The 25,455-nt window shown below is 38.7% G+C and overlaps 1 protein-coding gene across 1 annotated transcript in view; it reads left to right on the top strand.

Annotated features, from left to right (window-relative positions):
• LOC125076215 (titin) overlaps window positions 1–25,455 on the top strand; it is a 100,837-nt gene that overhangs the window by 73,275 nt on the left and 2,107 nt on the right. The window contains exons 35-47 of the mRNA XM_047688275.1: window positions 196–7,683; window positions 8,152–9,456; window positions 9,925–12,313; window positions 13,392–15,443; window positions 15,547–15,591; window positions 15,681–15,791; window positions 16,047–16,199; window positions 16,281–17,252; window positions 19,731–21,107; window positions 21,261–21,548; window positions 21,687–21,828; window positions 22,784–23,496; window positions 25,120–25,422. Coding sequence (XP_047544231.1) covers window positions 196–7,683; window positions 8,152–9,456; window positions 9,925–12,313; window positions 13,392–15,443; window positions 15,547–15,591; window positions 15,681–15,791; window positions 16,047–16,199; window positions 16,281–17,252; window positions 19,731–21,107; window positions 21,261–21,548; window positions 21,687–21,828; window positions 22,784–23,496; window positions 25,120–25,422 — 17,338 coding nt within the window. The remainder of the gene's footprint in view (window positions 1–195; window positions 7,684–8,151; window positions 9,457–9,924; window positions 12,314–13,391; window positions 15,444–15,546; window positions 15,592–15,680; window positions 15,792–16,046; window positions 16,200–16,280; window positions 17,253–19,730; window positions 21,108–21,260; window positions 21,549–21,686; window positions 21,829–22,783; window positions 23,497–25,119; window positions 25,423–25,455) is intronic.

Here is a 25,455-nt window from a genome sequence, read left to right as displayed (position 1 = left end):
ATAACCACTGTCGAAAATGAAGGCGAAGAACCCGTGACAACCGTAACCGTAACGGAAGAAAAGTCACCAGAGGAAGGAGACACGCAAACAACAGAAATCGTCGAACTTCCAGAAGAAACGTTCGTTGAAAGTGTCGAGTCGCAGGATGGTAAGCCAAAACATAGGAAAACAACAAAACGCACTATCAAAAAGAAGGTAGGTCCTAAACTCGAAACCACACAAATCGTAACTGAACAAGAAGACGACGAAGCACCCGTCACTTTCGTACACAAAACAGAGGAACTCATTCATGATACAGTCACACCTCTCGTAGACTTACTCACACCAGAAAAGGCTAGGATTATAGAAGAGGCTCCCGAAGAGGTGAAAGTAACCGAAGTTGTTTCTAAAATAGGCGACAAGAAGACTGTTAAAACAACAAAGCGCGTGATCAAAAAACAGAAGGGTCCGAAACAGGAAGTTACTGAGATAATAACTGTCGAAAAAGACGGAGAAGAACCTGTCACAACTGTCACCGTATCGGAAGACAAGTCGCCCGAAGAAGTCGAGTCACAACCGATAGAAATTGTCGAACTTCCTGAAGAATCGACGATCGAAGAAATCAAATCACCCGATGGTAAGTCTAAACAAAAGAAAATCACAAAACGGACTATCAAAAAGAAGGTAGGTCCTAGGGTTGACACTACACACATCACAACCACACACGAAGATGACAAAGCACCTGTCGTCTCTGTACACACTACACACGAATTTACAGATGATACACTAACCACTTTAGACGATTTACACGAACCAGTCCATGCTCAAGTTATCGAGGAGGCTCCCGAGGAGGTCAAAGTTACTGAGACCGTTACGGAACAAGGTGACACGAAAACTGTAAAAACAACAAAGCGCGTTATCAAAAAGCCTAAGGGCTTGAAACAGGAAGTGACAGAAATAACCACTGTCGAAAATGAAGGCGAAGAACCCGTGACAACCGTAACCGTAACGGAAGAAAAGTCACCAGAGGAAGGAGACACGCAAACAACAGAAATCGTCGAACTTCCAGAAGAAACGTTCGTTGAAAGTGTCGAGTCGCAGGATGGTAAGCCAAAACATAGGAAAACAACAAAACGCACTATCAAAAAGAAGGTAGGTCCTAAACTCGAAACCACACAAATCGTAACTGAACAAGAAGACGACGAAGCACCCGTCACTTTCGTACACAAAACAGAGGAACTCATTCATGATACAGTCACACCTCTCGTAGACTTACTCACACCAGAAAAGGCTAGGATTATAGAAGAGGCTCCCGAAGAGGTGAAAGTAACCGAAGTTGTTTCTAAAATAGGCGACAAGAAGACTGTTAAAACAACAAAGCGCGTGATCAAAAAACAGAAGGGTCCGAAACAGGAAGTTACTGAGATAATAACTGTCGAAAAAGACGGAGAAGAACCTGTCACAACTGTCACCGTATCGGAAGACAAGTCGCCCGAAGAAGTCGAGTCACAACCGATAGAAATTGTCGAACTTCCTGAAGAATCGACGATCGAAGAAATCAAATCACCCGATGGTAAGTCTAAACAAAAGAAAATCACAAAACGGACTATCAAAAAGAAGGTAGGTCCTAGGGTTGACACTACACACATCACAACCACACACGAAGATGACAAAGCACCTGTCGTCTCTGTACACACTACACACGAATTCACAGATGATACACTTACCACTTTTGACGATTTACACGAACCAGTCCATGCTCAAGTTATCGAGGAGGCTCCCGAGGAGGTCAAAGTTACTCAGACCGTTACGGAACAAGGTGACACGAAAACTGTAAAAACAACAAAGCGCGTTATCAAAAAGCCTAAGGGCTTGAAACAGGAAGTGACAGAAATAACCACTGTCGAAAATGAAGGCGAAGAACCCGTGACAACCGTAACCGTAACGGAAGAAAAGTCACCAGAGGAAGGAGACACGCAAACAACAGAAATCGTCGAACTTCCAGAAGAAACGTTCGTTGAAAGTGTCGAGTCGCAGGATGGTAAGCCAAAACATAGGAAAACAACAAAACGCACTATCAAAAAGAAGGTAGGTCCTAAACTCGAAACCACACAAATCGTAACTGAACAAGAAGACGACGAAGCACCCGTCACTTTCGTACACAAAACAGAGGAACTCATTCATGATACAGTCACACCTCTCGTAGACTTACTCACACCAGAAAAGGCTAGGATTATAGAAGAGGCTCCCGAAGAGGTGAAAGTAACCGAAGTTGTTTCTAAAATAGGCGACAAGAAGACTGTTAAAACAACAAAGCGCGTGATCAAAAAACAGAAGGGTCCGAAACAGGAAGTTACTGAGATAATAACTGTCGAAAAAGACGGAGAAGAACCTGTCACAACTGTCACCGTATCGGAAGACAAGTCGCCCGAAGAAGTCGAGTCACAACCGATAGAAATTGTCGAACTTCCTGAAGAATCGACGATCGAAGAAATCAAATCACCCGATGGTAAGTCTAAACAAAAGAAAATCACAAAACGGACTATCAAAAAGAAGGTAGGTCCTAGGGTTGACACTACACACATCACAACCACACACGAAGATGACAAAGCACCTGTCGTCTCTGTACACACTACACACGAATTCACAGACGATACACTTACCACTTTAGACGATTTACACGAACCAGTCCATGCTCAAGTTATCGAGGAGGCTCCCGAGGAGGTCAAAGTTACTCAGACCGTTACGGAACAAGGTGACACGAAAACTGTAAAAACAACAAAGCGCGTTATCAAAAAGCCTAAGGGCTTGAAACAGGAAGTGACAGAAATAACCACTGTCGAAAATGAAGGCGAAGAACCCGTGACAACCGTAACCGTAACGGAAGAAAAGTCACCAGAGGAAGGAGACACGCAAACAACAGAAATCGTCGAACTTCCAGAAGAAACGTTCGTTGAAAGTGTCGAGTCGCAGGATGGTAAGCCAAAACATAGGAAAACAACAAAACGCACTATCAAAAAGAAGGTAGGTCCTAAACTCGAAACCACACAAATCGTAACTGAACAAGAAGACGACGAAGCACCCGTCACTTTCGTACACAAAACAGAGGAACTCATTCATGATACAGTCACACCTCTCGTAGACTTACTCACACCAGAAAAGGCTAGGATTATAGAAGAGGCTCCCGAAGAGGTGAAAGTAACCGAAGTTGTTTCTAAAATAGGCGACAAGAAGACTGTTAAAACAACAAAGCGCGTGATCAAAAAACAGAAGGGTCCGAAACAGGAAGTTACTGAGATAATAACTGTCGAAAAAGACGGAGAAGAACCTGTCACAACTGTCACCGTATCGGAAGACAAGTCGCCCGAAGAAGTCGAGTCACAACCGATAGAAATTGTCGAACTTCCTGAAGAATCGACGATCGAAGAAATCAAATCACCCGATGGTAAGTCTAAACAAAAGAAAATCACAAAACGGACTATCAAAAAGAAGGTAGGTCCTAGGGTTGACACTACACACATCACAACCACACACGAAGATGACAAAGCACCTGTCGTCTCTGTACACACTACACACGAATTCACAGACGATACACTTACCACTTTAGACGATTTACACGAACCAGTCCATGCTCAAGTTATCGAGGAGGCTCCCGAGGAGGTCAAAGTTACTCAGACCGTTACGGAACAAGGTGACACGAAAACTGTAAAAACAACAAAGCGCGTTATCAAAAAGCCTAAGGGCTTGAAACAGGAAGTGACAGAAATAACCACTGTCGAAAATGAAGGTGAAGAACCCGTGACAACCGTAACCGTAACGGAAGAAAAGTCACCAGAGGAAGGAGACACGCAAACAACAGAAATCGTCGAACTTCCGGAAGAAACGTTCGTTGAAAGTGTCGAGTCACCGGAAGGTAAGCCAAAACAAAAGAAAACAACGAAACGTATTATCAAAAAGAAGGTAGGTCCTACACTCGAAACCACACAAATCATAACCGAACAAGAAGACGACGAAACACCCGTCACTTTCGTACACAAAACAGAGGAACTCATTCATGATACAGTCACACCTCTCGTAGACTTACTCACACCAGAAAAGGCTAGGATTATAGAAGAGGCTCCCGAAGAGGTGAAAGTAACCGAAGTTGTTTCTAAAATAGGCGACAAGAAGACTGTTAAAACAACAAAGCGCGTGATCAAAAAACAGAAGGGTCCGAAACAGGAAGTTACTGAGATAATAACTGTCGAAAAAGACGGAGAAGAACCTGTCACAACTGTCACCGTATCGGAAGACAAGTCGCCCGAAGAAGTCGAGTCACAACCGATAGAAATTGTCGAACTTCCTGAAGAATCGACGATCGAAGAAATCAAATCACCCGATGGTAAGTCTAAACAAAAGAAAATCACAAAACGGACTATCAAAAAGAAGGTAGGTCCTAGGGTTGACACTACACACATCACAACCACACACGAAGATGACAAAGCACCTGTCGTCTCTGTACACACTACACACGAATTCACAGATGATACACTTACCACTTTTGACGATTTACACGAACCAGTCCATGCTCAAGTTATCGAGGAGGCTCCCGAGGAGGTCAATGTTACTGAGACCGTTACGGAACAAGGTGACACGAAAACTGTAAAAACAACAAAGCGCGTTATCAAAAAGCCTAAGGGCTTGAAACAGGAAGTGACAGAAATAACCACTGTCGAAAATGAAGGCGAAGAACCCGTGACAACCGTAACCGTAACGGAAGAAAAGTCACCAGAGGAAGGAGACACGCAAACAACAGAAATCGTCGAACTTCCGGAAGAAACGTTCGTTGAAAGTGTCGAGTCGCAGGATGGTAAGCCAAAACATAGGAAAACAACAAAACGCACTATCAAAAAGAAGGTAGGTCCTAAACTCGAAACCACACAAATCGTAACTGAACAAGAAGACGACGAAGCACCCGTCACTTTCGTACACAAAACAGAGGAACTCATTCATGATACAGTCACACCTCTCGTAGACTTACTCACACCAGAAAAGGCTAGGATTATAGAAGAGGCTCCCGAAGAGGTGAAAGTAACCGAAGTTGTTTCTAAAATAGGCGACAAGAAGACTGTTAAAACAACAAAGCGCGTGATCAAAAAACAGAAGGGTCCGAAACAGGAAGTTACTGAGATAATAACTGTCGAAAAAGACGGAGAAGAACCTGTCACAACTGTCACCGTATCGGAAGACAAGTCGCCCGAAGAAGTCGAGTCACAACCGATAGAAATTGTCGAACTTCCTGAAGAATCGACGATCGAAGAAATCAAATCACCCGATGGTAAGTCTAAACAAAAGAAAATCACAAAACGGACAATCAAAAAGAAGGTAGGTCCTAGGGTTAACACTACACACATCACAACCACACGCGAAGATGACAAAGCACCTGTCGTCTCTGTACACACTACACACGAATTCACAGATGATACACTTACCACTTTAGACGATTTACACGAACCAGTCCATGCTCAAGTTATCGAGGAGGCTCCCGAGGAGGTCAAAGTTACTCAGACCGTTACGGAACAAGGTGACACGAAAACTGTAAAAACAACAAAGCGCGTTATCAAAAAGCCTAAGGGCTTGAAACAGGAAGTGACAGAAATAACCACTGTCGAAAATGAAGGCGAAGAACCCGTGACAACCGTAACCGTAACGGAAGAAAAGTCACCAGAGGAAGGAGACACGCAAACAACAGAAATCGTCGAACTTCCGGAAGAAACGTTCGTTGAAAGTGTCGAGTCGCAGGATGGTAAGCCAAAACATAGGAAAACAACAAAACGCACTATCAAAAAGAAGGTAGGTTCTAAACTCGAAACCACACAAATCGTAACTGAACAAGAAGACGATGAAACACCCGTCACTTTCGTACACAAAACAGAGGAACTCATTCATGATACAGTCACACCTCTCGTAGACTTACTCACACCAGAAAAGGCTAGGATTATAGAAGAGGCTCCCGAAGAGGTGAAAGTAACCGAAGTTGTTTCTAAAATAGGCGACAAGAAGACTGTTAAAACAACAAAGCGCGTGATCAAAAAACAGAAGGGTCCGAAACAGGAAGTTACTGAGATAATAACTGTCGAAAAAGACGGAGAAGAACCTGTCACAACTGTCACCGTATCGGAAGACAAGTCGCCCGAAGAAGTCGAGTCACAACCGATAGAAATTGTCGAACTTCCTGAAGAATCGACGATCGAAGAAATCAAATCACCCGATGGTAAGTCTAAACAAAAGAAAATCACAAAACGGACAATCAAAAAGAAGGTAGGTCCTAGGGTTGACACTACACACATCACAACCACACACGAAGATGACAAAGCACCTGTCGTCTCTGTACACACTACACACGAATTCACAGATGATACACTTACCACTTTAGACGATTTACACGAACCAGTCCATGCTCAAGTTATCGAGGAGGCTCCCGAGGAGGTCAAAGTTACTCAGACCGTTACGGAACAAGGTGACACGAAAACTGTAAAAACAACAAAGCGCGTTATCAAAAAGCCTAAGGGCTTGAAACAGGAAGTGACAGAAATAACCACTGTCGAAAATGAAGGCGAAGAACCCGTGACAACCGTAACCGTAACGGAAGAAAAGTCACCAGAGGAAGGAGACACGCAAACAACAGAAATCGTCGAACTTCCAGAAGAAACGTTCGTTGAAAGTGTCGAGTCGCAGGATGGTAAGCCAAAACATAGGAAAACAACAAAACGCACTATCAAAAAGAAGGTAGGTCCTAAACTCGAAACCACACAAATCGTAACTGAACAAGAAGACGACGAAGCACCCGTCACTTTCGTACACAAAACAGAGGAACTCATTCATGATACAGTCACACCTCTCGTAGACTTACTCACACCAGAAAAGGCTAGGATTATAGAAGAGGCTCCCGAAGAGGTGAAAATAACCGAAGTTGTTTCTAAAATAGGCGACAAGAAGACTGTTAAAACAACAAAGCGCGTGATCAAAAAACAGAAGGGTCCGAAACAGGAAGTTACTGAGATAATAACTGTCGAAAAAGACGGAGAAGAACCTGTCACAACTGTCACCGTATCGGAAGACAAGTCGCCCGAAGAAGTCGAGTCACAACCGATAGAAATTGTCGAACTTCCTGAAGAATCGACGATCGAAGAAATCAAATCACCCGATGGTAAGTCTAAACAAAAGAAAATCACAAAACGGACTATCAAAAAGAAGGTAGGTCCTAGGGTTGACACTACACACATCACAACCACACACGAAGATGACAAAGCACCTGTCGTCTCTGTACACACTACACACGAATTCACAGATGATACACTTACCACTTTAGACGATTTACACGAACCAGTCCATGCTCAAGTTATCGAGGAGGCTCCCGAGGAGGTCAAAGTTACTCAGACCGTTACGGAACAAGGTGACACCAAAACTGTAAAAACAACAAAGCGTGTGATCAAAAAACCGAAGGGTCCGAAACAGGAAGTTACTGAGATAATAACTGTCGAAAAAGACGGAGAAGAACCTGTCACAACTGTCACCGTATCGGAAGACAAGTCGCCCGAAGAAATCGAGTCACAACCGATAGAAATTGTCGAACTTCCTGAAGAATCGACGATCGAAGAAATGAAATCACCCGATGGTAAGTCTAAACAAAAGAAAATCACAAAACGGACAATCAAAAAGAAGGTAGGTCCTAGGGTTGACACTACACACATCACAACCACACACGAAGATGACAAAGCACCTGTCGTCTCTGTACACACTACACACGAATTCACAGATGATACACTTACCACTTTAGACGATTTATACGAACCAGTCCATGCTCAAGTTATCGAGGAGGCTCCCGAGGAGGTCAAAGTTACTCAGACCGTTACGGAACAAGGTGACACGAAAACTGTAAAAACAACAAAGCGCGTTATCAAAAAGCCTAAGGGCTTGAAACAGGAAGTGACAGAAATAACCACTGTCGAAAATGAAGGCGAAGAACCCGTGACAACCGTAACCGTAACGGAAGAAAAGTCACCAGAGGAAGGAGACACGCAAACAACAGAAATCGTCGAACTTCCAGAAGAAACGTTCGTTGAAAGTGTCGAGTCGCAGGATGGTAAGCCAAAACATAGGAAAACAACAAAACGCATTATCAAAAAGAAGGTAGGTCCTAAACTCGAAACCACACAAATCGTAACTGAACAAGAAGACGATGAAACACCCGTCACTTTCGTACACAAAACAGAGGAACTCATTCATGATACAGTCACACCTCTCGTAGACTTACTCACACCAGAAAAGGCTAGGATTATTGAAGAGGCTCCCGAAGAGGTGAAAGTAACCGAAGTTGTTTCTAAAATAGGAGACAAGAAGACTGTTAAAACAACAAAGCGCGTGATCAAAAAACAGAAGGGTCCGAAACAGGAAGTTACTGAGATAATAACTGTCGAAAAAGACGGAGAAGAACCTGTCACAACTGTCACCGTATCGGAAGACAAGTCGCCCGAAGAAGTCGAGTCACAACCGATAGAAATTGTCGAACTTCCTGAAGAATCGACGATCGAAGAAATCAAATCACCCGATGGTAAGTCTAAACAAAAGAAAATCACAAAACGGACTATCAAAAAGAAGGTAGGTCCTAGGGTTGACACTACACACATCACAACCACACACGAAGATGACAAAGCACCTGTCGTCTCTGTACACACTACACACGAATTCACAGATGATACACTTACCACTTTAGACGATTTACACGAACCAGTCCATGCTCAAGTTATCGAGGAGGCTCCCGAGGAGGTCAAAGTTACTCAGACCGTTACGGAACAAGGTGACACCAAAACTGTAAAAACAACAAAGCGTGTGATCAAAAAACCGAAGGGTCCGAAACAGGAAGTTACTGAGATAATAACTGTCGAAAAAGACGGAGAAGAACCTGTCACAACTGTCACCGTATCGGAAGACAAGTCGCCCGAAGAAATCGAGTCACAACCGATAGAAATTGTCGAACTTCCTGAAGAATCGACGATCGAAGAAATGAAATCACCCGATGGTAAGTCTAAACAAAAGAAAATCACAAAACGGACAATCAAAAAGAAGGTAGGTCCTAGGGTTGACACTACACACATCACAACCACACACGAAGATGACAAAGCACCTGTCGTCTCTGTACACACTACACACGAATTCACAGATGATACACTTACCACTTTAGACGATTTATACGAACCAGTCCATGCTCAAGTTATCGAGGAGGCTCCCGAGGAGGTCAAAGTTACTCAGACCGTTACGGAACAAGGTGACACGAAAACTGTAAAAACAACAAAGCGCGTTATCAAAAAGCCTAAGGGCTTGAAACAGGAAGTGACAGAAATAACCACTGTCGAAAATGAAGGCGAAGAACCCGTGACAACCGTAACCGTAACGGAAGAAAAGTCACCAGAGGAAGGAGACACGCAAACAACAGAAATCGTCGAACTTCCAGAAGAAACGTTCGTTGAAAGTGTCGAGTCGCAGGATGGTAAGCCAAAACATAGGAAAACAACAAAACGCATTATCAAAAAGAAGGTAGGTCCTAAACTCGAAACCACACAAATCGTAACTGAACAAGAAGACGATGAAACACCCGTCACTTTCGTACACAAAACAGAGGAACTCATTCATGATACAGTCACACCTCTCGTAGACTTACTCACACCAGAAAAGGCTAGGATTATTGAAGAGGCTCCCGAAGAGGTGAAAGTAACCGAAGTTGTTTCTAAAATAGGAGACAAGAAGACTGTTAAAACAACAAAGCGCGTGATCAAAAAACAGAAGGGTCCGAAACAGGAAGTTACTGAGATAATAACTGTCGAAAAAGACGGAGAAGAACCTGTCACAACTGTCACCGTATCGGAAGACAAGTCGCCCGAAGAAATCGAGTCACAACCGATAGAAATTGTCGAACTTCCTGAAGAATCGACGATCGAAGAAATCAAATCACCCGATGGTAAGTCTAAACAAAAGAAAATCACAAAACGGACTATCAAAAAGAAGGTAGGTCCTAGGGTTGACACTACACACATCACAACCACACACGAAGATGACAAAGCACCTGTCGTCTCTGTACACACTACACACGAATTCACAGATGATATACTTACCACTTTTGACGATTTACACGAACCAGTCCATGCTCAAGTTATCGAGGAGGCTCCCGAGGAGGTCAAAGTTACTCAGACCGTTACGGAACAAGGTGACACCAAAACTGTAAAAACAACAAAGCGTGTGATCAAAAAACCGAAGGGTCCGAAACAGGAAGTTACTGAGATAATAACTGTCGAAAAAGACGGAGAAGAACCTGTCACAACTGTCACCGTATCGGAAGACAAGTCGCCCGAAGAAATCGAGTCACAACCGATAGAAATTGTCGAACTTCCTGAAGAATCGACGATCGAAGAAATGAAATCACCCGATGGTAAGTCTAAACAAAAGAAAATCACAAAACGGACAATCAAAAAGAAGGTAGGTCCTAGGGTTGACACTACACACATCACAACCACACACGAAGATGACAAAGCACCTGTCGTCTCTGTACACACTACACACGAATTCACAGATGATACACTTACCACTTTAGACGATTTATACGAACCAGTCCATGCTCAAGTTATCGAGGAGGCTCCCGAGGAGGTCAAAGTTACTCAGACCGTTACGGAACAAGGTGACACGAAAACTGTAAAAACAACAAAGCGCGTTATCAAAAAGCCTAAGGGCTTGAAACAGGAAGTGACAGAAATAACCACTGTCGAAAATGAAGGCGAAGAACCCGTGACAACCGTAACCGTAACGGAAGAAAAGTCACCAGAGGAAGGAGACACGCAAACAACAGAAATCGTCGAACTTCCAGAAGAAACGTTCGTTGAAAGTGTCGAGTCGCAGGATGGTAAGCCAAAACATAGGAAAACAACAAAACGCATTATCAAAAAGAAGGTAGGTCCTAAACTCGAAACCACACAAATCGTAACTGAACAAGAAGACGATGAAACACCCGTCACTTTCGTACACAAAACAGAGGAACTCATTCATGATACAGTCACACCTCTCGTAGACTTACTCACACCAGAAAAGGCTAGGATTATTGAAGAGGCTCCCGAAGAGGTGAAAGTAACCGAAGTTGTTTCTAAAATAGGAGACAAGAAGACTGTTAAAACAACAAAGCGCGTGATCAAAAAACAGAAGGGTCCGAAACAGGAAGTTACTGAGATAATAACTGTCGAAAAAGACGGAGAAGAACCTGTCACAACTGTCACCGTATCGGAAGACAAGTCGCCCGAAGAAATCGAGTCACAACCGATAGAAATTGTCGAACTTCCTGAAGAATCGACGATCGAAGAAATCAAATCACCCGATGGTAAGTCTAAACAAAAGAAAATCACAAAACGGACTATCAAAAAGAAGGTAGGTCCTAGGGTTGACACTACACACATCACAACCACACACGAAGATGACAAAGCACCTGTCGTCTCTGTACACACTACACACGAATTCACAGATGATACACTTACCACTTTTGACGATTTACACGAACCAGTCCATGCTCAAGTTATCGAGGAGGCTCCCGAGGAGGTCAAAGTTACTCAGACCGTTACGGAACAAGGTGACACCAAAACTGTAAAAACAACAAAGCGTGTGATCAAAAAACCGAAGGGTCCGAAACAGGAAGTTACTGAGATAATAACTGTCGAAAAAGACGGAGAAGAACCTGTCACAACTGTCACCGTATCGGAAGACAAGTCGCCCGAAGAAATCGAGTCACAACCGATAGAAATTGTCGAACTTCCTGAAGAATCGACAATCGAAGAAATCAAATCACCCGATGGTAAGTCTAAACAAAAGAAAATCACAAAACGGACTATCAAAAAGAAGGTAGGTCCTAGGGTTGACACTACACACATCACATCCACACACGAAGATGACAAAGCACCTGTCGTCTCTGTACACACTACACACGAATTCACAGATGATACACTTACCACTTTTGACGATTTACACGAACCAGTCCATGCTCAAGCTATCGAGGAGGCTCCTGAGGAGGTCAAAGTTACTCAGACCGTTACGGAACAAGGTGACACGAAAACTGTAAAAACAACAAAGCGCGTTATCAAAAAACCTAAGGGCTTGAAACAGGAAGTGACAGAAATAACCACTGCCGAAGAAGGCGAAGAACCCGTGACAACCGTAACCGTAATGGAAGAAAAGTTACTAGTGGAAGAAGACACACAAATTCTTGAAATCGTCGATTTTCCGGATGAAAATATTGTTTACGAAATGAACTCATCGAAGGGTAAGTCGGACAAAAGGAAATTACGAAACATTTTGACAAGAATAAAATTCTTGTCGATTGATATTTTGTTCCTTGCGTGCTTTAATTTTTAACGAGGAAGTGATATTACATTGAAAATCGAATTCCAGTTACCTAGTGTAAATATTATCAACTATTTTACATATACCTATGTAATTATAAATTCACCATATATATTTATATTGTGAACTTATAGATTTGATACGTACGCCTATTAACTACTCTTCTTGGTTTACGCGGAAATAGTTAATAGTACGCGAAATAAAAATACTTATTTCCGTAGTATAAGACAATAGGAGTAAATTTAGATGGGTTTGAGATTGAGTTCAATTAGAAAAATTGTAATTAAGGGTCCTTTATACCGTATTGACATACGTCTACTTGTGTATTGCATCGTTGCTCGAAGAAAAATACAATTAACTTTCATGCAAACGCAATCGACAATTTGTCCGTTGTCATAGTTACTCTTAAGTTAAACTCTTAGTTGTTAACATTTGTTTAAGCTAATTTCCAGTCTGCAGGAGTTTAACTGTCGATGACTTGCGAGTCTCATATAATAACGTATTCATGTCGTTGTTTTTGCCGTGGCAGTGTAGTGCATCACGTGTTTATGCAGTTTCATTAGCAATATGCTTCATGTGCTACCACTTAAATAACGACAGTATTCTGACCGTGTTCGCGGAGTGATAGGACTTCTTTTTACTTCGGAGTTGACTATTTCTGATTTTACTAAAGTATTTTCATCCTAACATAGTAATTAAGTTTTATTATTTTCAAACAACGTCATGGACATGGTCCGAAAAAGATCAACTTGATTTTATATAATTTGTTGTTACTGTTTAAGAATCATTATTTAATAAATAATAACGGCTTAAAGTCTAAATAAAGGCTTTAACATTATAACTACTATTGTAATTATTATCCATGTGACGTTAGGATTATCAACGTATGATTTTAAAAAGAAAATGAATGTTCCAATTTTTAATAATGTTAATGTTTATTTCATTGTTTTTACTATGCTTAGTTTGAGTTGTATCTTATAGGTTATTATTTATTACAGAAACGGGACAACATGTAAACAATCATCAAAAAACGACGACAAACATGCCTGAACAAGTAGAAGATGAAAGCAGTGCAAGAAGACCAGAACCAGTTGAAAAATTGAAGACGAACAAAATTTTAAAACCTCAAAAAATGGAACATGGCTCTATTAAAATAAGTGCCGCTCAGTTTGCCGAAGAAGTAGTACAACCACAATTTACTAAACTTAAACTAAAAAAATCAACAATAAAACCAAAACAAGAACCAACAGTCACATCGCTGCCGAAAATTCAATTGAAAAGCCGTATAAAATTTTTTACTGATTGGCCGCCAAAAGATATCAAACCTATTATTACGTTTTTGGGAAGTGTAAGACAAAACGGTGAGCTGTCGAGAAATATAAAAGAAGCATCAAAAATAAAAAAGAAAGCTGTTAAAATATCAGTACTCCCAGAATTAGAAAGACCTGTATTAGAAAAACCAGAAGACTTTAGTTATGAATACGTGGAACAACCTTTAGAAATACCGAAAGGCATTGATAAAGAAATAAACTTACATGACGAAGATTTAAAAGAAAATGATAAAAAAGATAAAGACTTCCCTTCAAAACCTGACATAATTCAGTTACAAGAAAATGTAAACTTAATAAAGAAAAAACCGAAACTGAAACCTATGCGAATAGAAGAAATACAAGTTGATCAACCTCAGTTTGCAGAACCACAGTTTAAAAACCTTAAATTAAAAAAAGGTGTTGTCAAAACAAAGCCAGAAGGTTCAGTTGTAAAAATACCAAAAATACATCTTAAAAGTCGCATAAAATATGTAACCGAATGGCCTCCATCGATAATTATACCCAATATAACACTTTTAAGTGCCATTCGACAGAACGGAGTTCTTTCTAGAAACATAAAAGAGGCTGCTACAATAAAGAAAAAGGTAATCAAAGAACCGAAAATGCCAGATGGTCATAAAACGGAATTAGAAAAACCAATGTTTACCCATGACGATATTTTAGAACCTAGATCAAAAATTGAAGAACAGCAAATAAAAGTTGTCGGAGAAACTATTGATAATGATGAAACCGAAGAATATATAAACAAGGATGTAAAAGAGGAACTTACGGATGATATGGAAGAGGAACCTCAGCATGTGACAATTAAACCGCGACGTTCGAGTGTTAAAAAAATTGAAGAATTAGTTGATGAAGTAACTATAAAAAAGAAATTAAAACCAGTTCGAAAGTCATCGGTAACACTTCCAGAAATAACTGAACCGGAAGAAGTTACTTTTAGACCGAAGACTGTTAAAACTAAAGAAGATGTCGAGCAAGAATTTAATATACATTTAGATTCTTATCTCGAAGAAGAAATATCAATGTCAAGTAAAGTTAAATTAAAACCCCAAAGGCAACCAACATTTAACGAAGAAGCTAATGAAGCTTCCATAAAATATTACAAAGAAAATGATGATGAAGTAGATGTAGTTGAAATCATTGATAATGAAGAAATGGAGGAAAGTTCTAATATCACTATGCCATTGAAAAAAGCCCCGAATAAGAAAATTTCAGTGGAATATATGGACGACGTAGCAGAAAATATATCTTTATCTAAGAAAAAAATATTAGATAAGAAAACCGAATTTATTGAAAATGTAACATTTGAATTGGGTAAAAAAGAGGACTACGTGATTGAAAATCAAGAGATTGCTTTTGATATTAAACATCAATTAGATGAATTTAAGCAAGAAGAATTATCTCTATCAAGTAATATAAAGCTCGTACCTAAGAAAAAAGTCACCATTACTGAAGAGACAGATGAAACATCGATACAATTGCTTAAAGAAATTGAAGATGATAGCCAAGCAGAGGAAGTTATTATTAGTGATGGCGAATCAGAAGAAAATGTAGAAATGATATTTAGGAGAAAACCTAAAAAACCTACTTACGAAGTTAGTGAAGTAGAAGAACAAAGTATTGAATTAAAACCAAAAAGAGTCAGCAACAAAATATTTGAAGATGAGGAACTTACTATATCGGCAAAGCGCAAACCAAAGAAATCAGGACCAGTTCAAGGTATAAAATTAAATCAACGTATTTATGCTATTACAGAAACTACGATCGTAAATAATGAAACTGCCCCTGAAATTGTATAATATATCTATGTTGTTATTTGCAGAAGCAGAAGCATCAATGAGTATAGCCAAAGAACAAGAATTTCCCGGTAATTACCCAGTAATCAGCTTAAAGCAGTCAGATGCTCAAATAATACATGAAATATGATTATTTATTTAATGATTTAAAATATTTCAGAAACTCCAATAAATGTTCGATGCGGTGATACAGTGTTTGCTGTTTATTCTTACGTCGCAGAGACAGACGAGGCTATAAATCTTGTAGAGGGTGAACGATTATACATACTAGGTACAATAAAGTTATATTTTATAGCCTATTTTCGCTTAAGCATTAAATTCAAATTTTATTAAAATTTAAAGTTACAATGAATAAAGACCATTGCGTAAGTCTGCCATAAATAAAAGTAAATCTTTCCTGTCATATATATGTTTTATTTTCTGTTCACGTATTTGCTCTAAAGTTCGAATCTTTACAAGTTTTTAAATAGTATTATGTATATTAAAAAAAAGGCCCTTGAAAACACAGCATTTTTTATATTTATAGAAACTACAAATCAAGACTGGTGGTATGTTCGCAAACATCTCACAGAAGAAAAGGGTTGGGTGCCGGCGCAATACTTAATGGACGAATCGAATTATACATTATATCTTCAAAAGAAATTGAATGAGAAAATTGATAAATTGCCCGTTTTTGAAAGTAAGTAGGATTTTTTTATTAAAAATATGTATGTCTATAGCACAGCAATTTTATAGTAACAACTAAATACGATACTTTCAGAACCTACTTCTGAGGAACAAGCTATCGCCCCCATATTTATTGAAAAGCTACGCCCGAAACATACTCCAGACGGGTCAACAGTACAGTTTGAATGTCAAGTCGAAGGATTTCCTAGACCTCAAATAACGTGGTTTAGACAAACGGCTATAATAAAACCATCCCAAGATTTTCAGATGTATTATGACGACGACAACGTAGCCACACTAGTGATTAGGGAGGTGTTTCCAGAAGACGCGGGAACATTTACGTGTGTAGCTAAAAACGCAGCAGGGTTTGCTTCGAGCACCACTGAATTAATAGTCGAGGCACCACTATCTGATCATGGTTCTGAAATGACAATTCTTTCTAGAAAGAGTTTATCTAGGGAATCGTCATTAGCGGACATATTGGAAGGCATTCCACCAACATTTTCAAAAAGGCCAAAGGCACAATACGTTGACGAAGGCTCACAAATTTTCTTAGAGTGCAGGCTAGTCGCTATTCCCGAACCCGATATCGCTTGGTTCTTTAAAGGAGAAGAAATAATGACAAATGATAATATTTCGATAGCTACAGAATCCGATATGCACATGTATTGTAGTGTACTAAGAATATCTAACGTTAAAAAATATCAAGAAGGCACATACACAGTACTTGCAATCAACAGGGAAGGCGAAGCCAGCTTACCAATAGTTCTAAAAATTAAAACTGGTGAAAAGGAAAAACCACAAGTAATAGAGCCTCTCAAGAGTATGACTATAAGAGAAGGAGAAAGCGTCGTCTTAGCAACTCAAGTAGTTGGGACTCCGGAACCGAAAGTTTCGTGGTATAAAAATAATAAACCCATTAAAACACTTACACAAAAAACCGATGGAGATATGCACTCTATATCTATCATAAAACCGAAGAAAGGCAAAGACGACGGTTTGTACACTCTTAAGGCGATGAACTCGGAAGGATCTGCTGAAACCAGCGCTGTAATAACTATTGAAGGTAAGGATTGAATTGATATTACTAATCTTCTTCTTCTATATCTATCTCTCTATTCTATACATATAATAAAATCGTAACCGATCGAAATCTGTACTTAGAAGATATTTATTTAAGCAATACATTACAAAAAGGTGATTTTTAGAATTTTTGTCTGTTTGTCTGTTCGTTTGCTACCGCTAATCATGGAAACGGCTTCACCTATTTTAATGCGGTTTTCTCTGATACACTGTAGTTAACTCTGGGTAACATTTAGGCATTGTTTTATTAAAATCGGTTGACAAATAAAAAAGATTTGTCAATTAAAAAAAAGAAAAACTTATTACAACATATTTATTGCAAAAATGTCGTCAAGTTAATTTCGTTGAAACTTTGACTGTAAAAAGGTTATAATTGACAGTTATTGTGAACACAAAGTTAAAAAAAACTCCTCATTTAAAAGACCAATGTAATTTGAGCTTTCAGCAATGTAGTCGATCATATAAAATTGGGTTTAACTTATACTGGTCCCTTTCGGTCGGCCACGGCCTAGCCAATATAAGCCGCTGCCCCCGCCCAGTGACGCTGTAGAGGTCATTAGGCATTAGGCACACTCAGTTTGAAAAAAGCGGCGCTGCCTGTAGTATTGAATAACTGCAAGCATGTGGACGCATATTAAAATAATATTTAAGTATTACTGTCGATTATTGGGACAGATAAGAAGACTTAATTAATTAATATTTTTTTTGTTAAAAATTTTCGCTAACAATAATTATTTTAGTCTTATAAAATATTATTTTGTTTGTTTACTAAAATATATTATAGGCTAGGTTAGATTTATAATAAAAAAAATCTATATGTTCACAGAAGTTTGCTTGAATATATTATAGAACAGGTTAAACTTTTGTTTATTAGTTAGTCTGCTTGCTGTGAGTTATACTGAAAATCTTTTATGTAAGTTTAATTTTCGTCAACTCGGATAGTTAAGCAGACTTACTTCATTATTATATTGTTACTTAAAAATCTGCACTTTCAATAATTAGTTTAGTCGGTGAATTGGTTTTCTGAATTTTTACTTATTTTGCTAGAAAAATGTGTGAACATTTAGTTTAGTCTTCTTCTATATTTATCAATACATATCATAAAATCGTAGGTGATCGAAATCTGTACATGGAAGACATTTGCGAATAAAAATAAAATTTTAAAAAGCCCGACACAAAATAAAACTCTAAAAATTAATAAATAATATTTTAAACCGATTATAATTATTATCGTCTCTTGTATTATGCAAGTTTAAATATTTATATATTCCAAGCGTCGTAGTCGCGCCGGGGACCGCTAAAGTTTAAAAAGTTTTTTTCCAACAATTACCTAATTAATTATTACGAATTACATTTAGGTACGAGCGATCGTAAGTTTCATGCATACGAGTAGTTGTAGTTTGCGTAGACGGTCTACGCAATGCCGCGCGCGGCGAGCTCGGTGTTCGGATGCGGGTTTTAAAATTTTTAATTTGATATTTATTTTGTCCTTTTTAAAGTATGTATAAATTATAGTGATTAGTTAGTTGAGTTAGTAACTTATTTAGGTACTAGGTATCATAGGTATTAATATAGTCGTAATTGAGCCTAGTTGATCCGATTTAATAACGCACTTTCGAAATCTAAACCTTAACTTAACATGTCATATTTGAAGTCCTGGTTACTTTGCCATATTCTTTCAATATCCTTGAAGTAATACGGTACTAAACTTCAAATGGATAGGACATATGGAAGGTAGTCAGATCCCCTCATCAACTAATAAGATGCTGATGATTTTCAAACGTCTGTTCAGATTTTCATGATAAAAAAACAAATTTTCGTTTGTTACCGCTAATCTCGGAATCGACTTAACCGATTTGGATGCGATTTTCACTGATTTATACTGTAGTATTGTTTTATTAAAATCGAGATGTTATGGAACCAAGGCTGATGAGGTTAAAACTTTTTAAAGAGTTCTAGTGGTGTTACATCAACCCTTTGCGTTTGAAAAGAAAATAAATTTATACTATAAGTATAAATGGGTGCGGCAGAGATGATTTTATGTTTACGCCCCGGTTCCTTCTGATTCCAAAAAAAATCGTTTACTTTTAAGCGACACATCCAGTGCACACGGCTAGCTTTATGTGACTCTGTCGCGTGTTCGCAACTGCAAAAGAATCTATGCTTTGATCCCCGACGGCACTACGTGTAACATCGTGTAATATACATTATGCAGTTAGACAAATACTTATTGGGGACTACAATGCCACGACAGACTCAAAGATACACAGATATGTCAACCATATAATACTCCCACTTTTGAGGCTTAAAATCACATGAACGGAGTCGCGGACACCAGCTAGTCATTCACATTATTGTTTTCAAAATCTTTACAATTGACTTGTCTTTTTTGGTTAATAAATATTTTCTACTATGAAATGATTTAATACTTATATAAAAAGTAAAGAGCGTTTCTTTTCAGAACCAACCGAAGAAAATGAGGAACCACCTCTCTTTATCAATAGATTCCAAGAATTAACAGTCCGAGAAAAGGGTACGATCATATTGAACGCAAAGGTCACAGGTAATCCTATACCATTAGTAACATGGTACAGAAACAATCAAATTCTTACTCCTAATGAAACTGTCACACAAAACTTTGATGGTGAAAATATTGAACTCGTCATTATTAATGTCGATTCAGAAATAGATTCCGGCGACTATAAATGTGTCGCAGCAAACACTGCCGGTAAGGCATCTCACGGAGCCCGAGTCACCATAGATGTGGATAAGGTGACATTTGTCAGAAACCTTAAGAAACAATATGAGATACAAGAGGGTAAAACAGTTATATTAGAATGTGAAACGTCTCACACCGTATCCACAAAATGGTATCATAATGACAAAGAACTGAGTGGAATGGATCACAGGGAAATAATACAAGAGAGTCGTATCCACAAATTGAGAATCAAGAAATCCAAATTGTCCGACAAAGGAATAATTAGGTGCGTGGTTAAGGGGCAAGAAACAAGCACAAACCTGATCGTCCACGAAACGTTACCAGAGTTCATTCGTAAATTGCAAGACTTCGAAGTTAAAGAAAGGGACATTGCGATACTTGAAGTCGAAATCAACTCTGAAACAGCCGATGTTGTTTGGGAAAAAGATGGTGAAACGATTAAAGCTAAAAGGCATAAATACGACCTTGAAAAGCGTGGTAATATCAGGAAACTGTTTATAAGAAATACGTCTGTTCACGATGAAGGTGAATATACTTGCAAATTGCGCGATGATGCATGTACTGCCGAAGTGACCGTAGTAGAGTTGCCGCCGGAGATAATCAAACGACTTCGAGATCAGAAAGTTAACAGGGGTAACAAAGCTACATTCGACATCGAGCTCACAAAAGGTGATGCGCTTGTTAGATGGTTTAAAGACGGTGCTGAGTTACAGTTCTCGAATCATATTCAGCTTACGATAGACGGGAAAAAACAAAAATTGAAAATATACGATAGTGAGAAAAGCGATGAAGGCGAATATACATGCGAAGTTGGGAATGATAAGTGTACGGCTAAACTTTTAGTTGAAGAACCATCAGTTGACTTTACGTTGAGACTTCCCGAAGTAGTTGTTATACCTGCTAACACCGATGCGTACCTGACAATCGAAGTACCCGAAGATAGCCTTACGGTAACTTGGTTCAGAAGGAAGACCATGCTTGAAGATTCAGAGAAGTTTACGCTAATAACGGATGGTAAAAAACGTACTCTCATAATAAGACGTTGCACGGAGGATGACCAATGCGAATATTCGTGTCAATTAATGGACACCAGGTGTACCACTAGACTGAAAGTAGAAGGTACGCATGCGCAAAAGCGCATTTTAATATGTTTGTAATAAGTGACTTAAAATAATATTGTTGCTTTTTATAATAGTAAAATTACTTTAGTATTTTTTTTGTTGTGTTAGCCATTACTATATTATGTTATGTTAATCGATTTAAAAATTTCAGTGATTGAGTTTACGCCTAAAATTTTGGACTACGAGAAGATATATAGGGTGAAAAGAGGAGGTGATGTCACGCTCTATGTTCAGTATGAAGCTAACCCCCAGCCTAACGATGAGTGGGTAGTCAATTCGAAAATTATTAAAAAGTCTAAGCACACTAAACCCTTTATAGACTCTATGTCAGCAAGTCTTACTATCAAGAAAATAGAACACTCCGACGCCGGTTCATACAAATTAAGGCTTGAAAATAATTGCGGCGTAGTAGAAATTGATATTGAAGTCATTGTTTTGGGTATGTGTAAAATTCATTTGATTTTTTCAGTGATAAAATGCTTGAAATTATACTAGCATGTCCTCTAAACTATTTCAAACATGTCGTACTGTCTGTGTCGTAAAGTTTTGTCTAATGATAAATTTATTTAAAACCTAGACATATCTTCACCACCGGGAAAACCTCGCGTATTGGATGTGGACGACAGCTCTGTTAGCATCTTTTGGTCGGAGCCCAGTGACAAAGGTTTCTCCGAGATCGAGTGTTACATAGTCGAATATCAGGAGCAAAATACAACGGAGTGAGTCTTGATTGTATTTAATAAAATCAATTTTATTACGCACAGCACTCACGAAACACAATTCGAGGAAAGGCTTAACAAATCATGCTCATTTATTAACAAGAACTTGTAATTCATGCTTGTCACACTGACGTTCACTTCGAAGCGCAGCTACTCCTACAACAGTAATACTATTCACTAAAACCCTTTCCGCAAAGCGCTGCATCTTCTGGTATTTCTGATATCGTATTATGTATATCGGGTCAGCAGTTTTTCAGGTTTTTTTAGGAACACAAAAAATAGCCACATGTACCACTATAATATTTAGTTACAAGCTCGACTTAATTTGGTTCGCATAAAATCAATGAGAAAATTGACCATTTTTTTCATCGCCAAAGCACCACTAACCTTATGAAATAATATAACTCACTTAACTCACCAACGATAAAAACTCACCCTTCAAACCAGAACTGTTTTGCGGTACAATAAATGTATGTAGAGTTGGTGGTGCACACCCAGACGGGTTTGCAAAAAGCCTGAGCTCGAGTGTATATGTTACTGTAAGCTCGAACTGCGGTAAATCCTATACGATATGAGTTCGTAAATGTAAGTAATTCTGAAAATGGGACGATTTTTTCGAGCTTTTACCATTCCAATTCGGTGTATACTAGGTTTTACCGCTGTCAGCTGGTAGATCTTGGTTTTAGGAATAAACAATGAGTAATTCTTTATCACTATTTCAATTAACTATTAGTCAAAACCTTAGGTATAAAACGATAGTAATTAAATAACCAACCTAAGCTAACCTAACCTATTTAAATTATTTTCATTTCGGATATTATTTTAAATCACGTTATGACATGACTTTTTTCAACGTTTACCGTGCCTTAAATGTAAATCCTAAGATTTACTGAGTGAATGGTGGCAAAAGTTCGAATCGCAAACCGTTTTGGGCATATGTGAAATTTTGTTGCAGATGGCTGTCGATAGAAAATATTCAAAAGACTCAATACTGCGTCAAGAATCTTAAAACAATGTCAACGTATAAATTCAGAGTTTTCGCTGTAAACGAAGTTGGCGTAAGCGGATCGTCCGAAACGACTGAGTACATCCGCGTCGAGAGAGTGATGGAGAATCAGCCTCCGACCTTGAAGAAACCTTTAATGGACGTCATAGGCGGACCCGGTGATGATGTCGAACTTACTTGCATTTTCGGAGGTCTTCCAGAACCAAAGGTCACATGGTACAAAAACGGTAAACAGTTAAAAACAGCCAAAGCGACGTACGTCAACAGAGTCGCGACATTAGTGGTCACGGCGGCAAAGACTACTGAGGGGTTATATAAGTGCGTTGCGACTAACGATTACGGTGAAATAGACACGTCTTGCTCGCTGGAAATTCGACAGAAACCGACTGTTGTCGTGGCAGACGAAGAAGTCGCTCAGAAACATGCGGTCGGTGAACGCTGGTCGGTGACGGCGGTCATCAGTGGTATACCGAGGCCGGATGTCGTGTGGTATAGGAACGGGTCCAGGGTAGATATTACGGAGGATGTTGAGATTGTAACTGAGGATACTTCCAGCCTGATAAGAATATCGACTCTACAAAGGTCTCATGCCGGCAAATATACAGTAGAGGCTGTGAATAAGGCTGGAACTGCATCAGCAGAAACCACTCTAAAAGTTTACGGTAAGCAAGGGATCCATTTGATTATTACCTTTCACATAACATATGCGTGTAATATACACATTCTTAAAAATATTATCTTATCATACATCTCACTTTTTGCATAACTATTTGGTATGAGAAAATGATAAATATTAATCTAAAGGAACATGATGAAATTTTGTTTGGGCAATCACCTAGGCTTAAAAAAGAAATATTTAAAAAAAATATGTGCATAGTATAGTGTAGTGTAATCGTGTAGTATAGATGATATATTGTCTAAAACTGTCCATTGTGTAGTTATAACTATCTCCTTATTCGGTGTAACCTCGACTTTTTTATCATTTATATATATTTTACGATAGACAAGAAAGTCATATAAAAATATCAGGCACTGGTAAGAATTAGAACCAAAGTTAAATCATTATGTCATCTTATTAAACTATCAAAATAAAGCGATAGATCGCATAAGCGAGAATAGTTTTCTCGCAACCAAAACATTGTAATCGCTGGAATTTTATGGCATTTACAGTATTGGTTCAACAGAGTATAACAATATGGCGCAAATGCGTGTACCACTGGGTTCAATTTTAAGGCCTGTGCTGTTTTTAGTATATTTGAATGAATTACTTTATTTTGTAAATAAGACTTGCGACACTGTATTGTTTGCAGATACATCCATTGTTGTTAAACTCGTCAGAAAAAAACCACCTATGATTTTGTAAGCAGTGCTCTGTCACGGGTTATACATATATGTTTATACAAAATTCAAATCATATTTAATGTTCGGTAGTTGTAAAAATTATCACGAAATTAAGTATCATTATTTTAAATTATATACGCGTGAACTGTCTGAAGACCAGTTCAGTTGAGCAGAGTTAGTGTAGGGCACGCCATTTCTAGTGCGTAGTGGATGTATCTTCTGTTTATTGAATTATTATAGTAAAGTATTTGACATCTATCAGTCTTTTTATTATATCGTAAAAGAGATTATTTATACAATAATATTATTATTAGTTGATTCTATCACACGTGTCACTCGCTAAATGAGTGATCAAGCTAGTTTTAAGTGATTTTAGTCGAAGCTGTCTTTTTCTGCCTTCAGCCTTTTTCTTTTAAAATTCTGTCTTCTTTAGTATTCATTTAAAGTCTAGTCTAGAATATATTTCTTTTATAATAGCCTGTCGTATTGTAACAAGCCCTGTTTAAATGGTGAATAACGATGATAACAACGGATCTTTTTATATTATAGAGACCTCATCCAAAGTGATTCGACTTGTGAAGATGTCATAAACATTAACCGCATTACGGATCCAACTTAACGAAAGTATACAAAATGTCGGAAAAGGCAATTTTGCCGATACAATACAATTGCTATTGTTAATGCGATATTTACGCCGAGGTTCTCATGATTTACGCCAAAGCCATCATCACTTCTATTTACTAAAATTATAGACCAAATTAATAAAATTAATTTTATTAATTTGGTCTATAATTTATTTTGACTACAAGGCCGTTTAGCATCATGTCCACATTTTGAATGAAGTCATAATCTGAGTTTAAGTTCTATGTTTTGATAAGTTCCAGGCGGGGTCGATGCAGATTTTCAATACCAATATAAAAATTGGAATAACTCTTTATTTTCAGACAAACCAAGCAAACCGGAAGGTCCCGTGATAATGAGAGAAATAAGTCGAGAGTCTGTTACAATAGAATGGAAGCCTCCCCTCGACGATGGCGGGTTGGATCTGATCAAGTATGCTATAGAGAAGCACGAGCCAGAGTTAGACCAATGGGTCAAGGTGGCTGATGTTGACAAGAACATAGAAACGTACTGCATTCAGCGGTTGAATGAGAACTGCGAATACATGTTCCGAATAATGGCGCAGAATCCGATAGGAGTGTCCGATGCCTTGGAGAGTGAGCCAATTGTTATCAAAAACGCCCTAGGTATGTAAACATCTGAGACCAATATATATTGTA

Source organism: Vanessa atalanta, chromosome Z, assembly GCF_905147765.1.
Source record: "Vanessa atalanta chromosome Z, ilVanAtal1.2, whole genome shotgun sequence".
Taxonomy (NCBI): Eukaryota; Metazoa; Arthropoda; class Insecta; order Lepidoptera; family Nymphalidae; genus Vanessa; species Vanessa atalanta.
The sequence above is the reverse complement of the archived record's forward strand: the minus strand, read 5'-3'. Positions and strand labels throughout refer to the sequence as shown.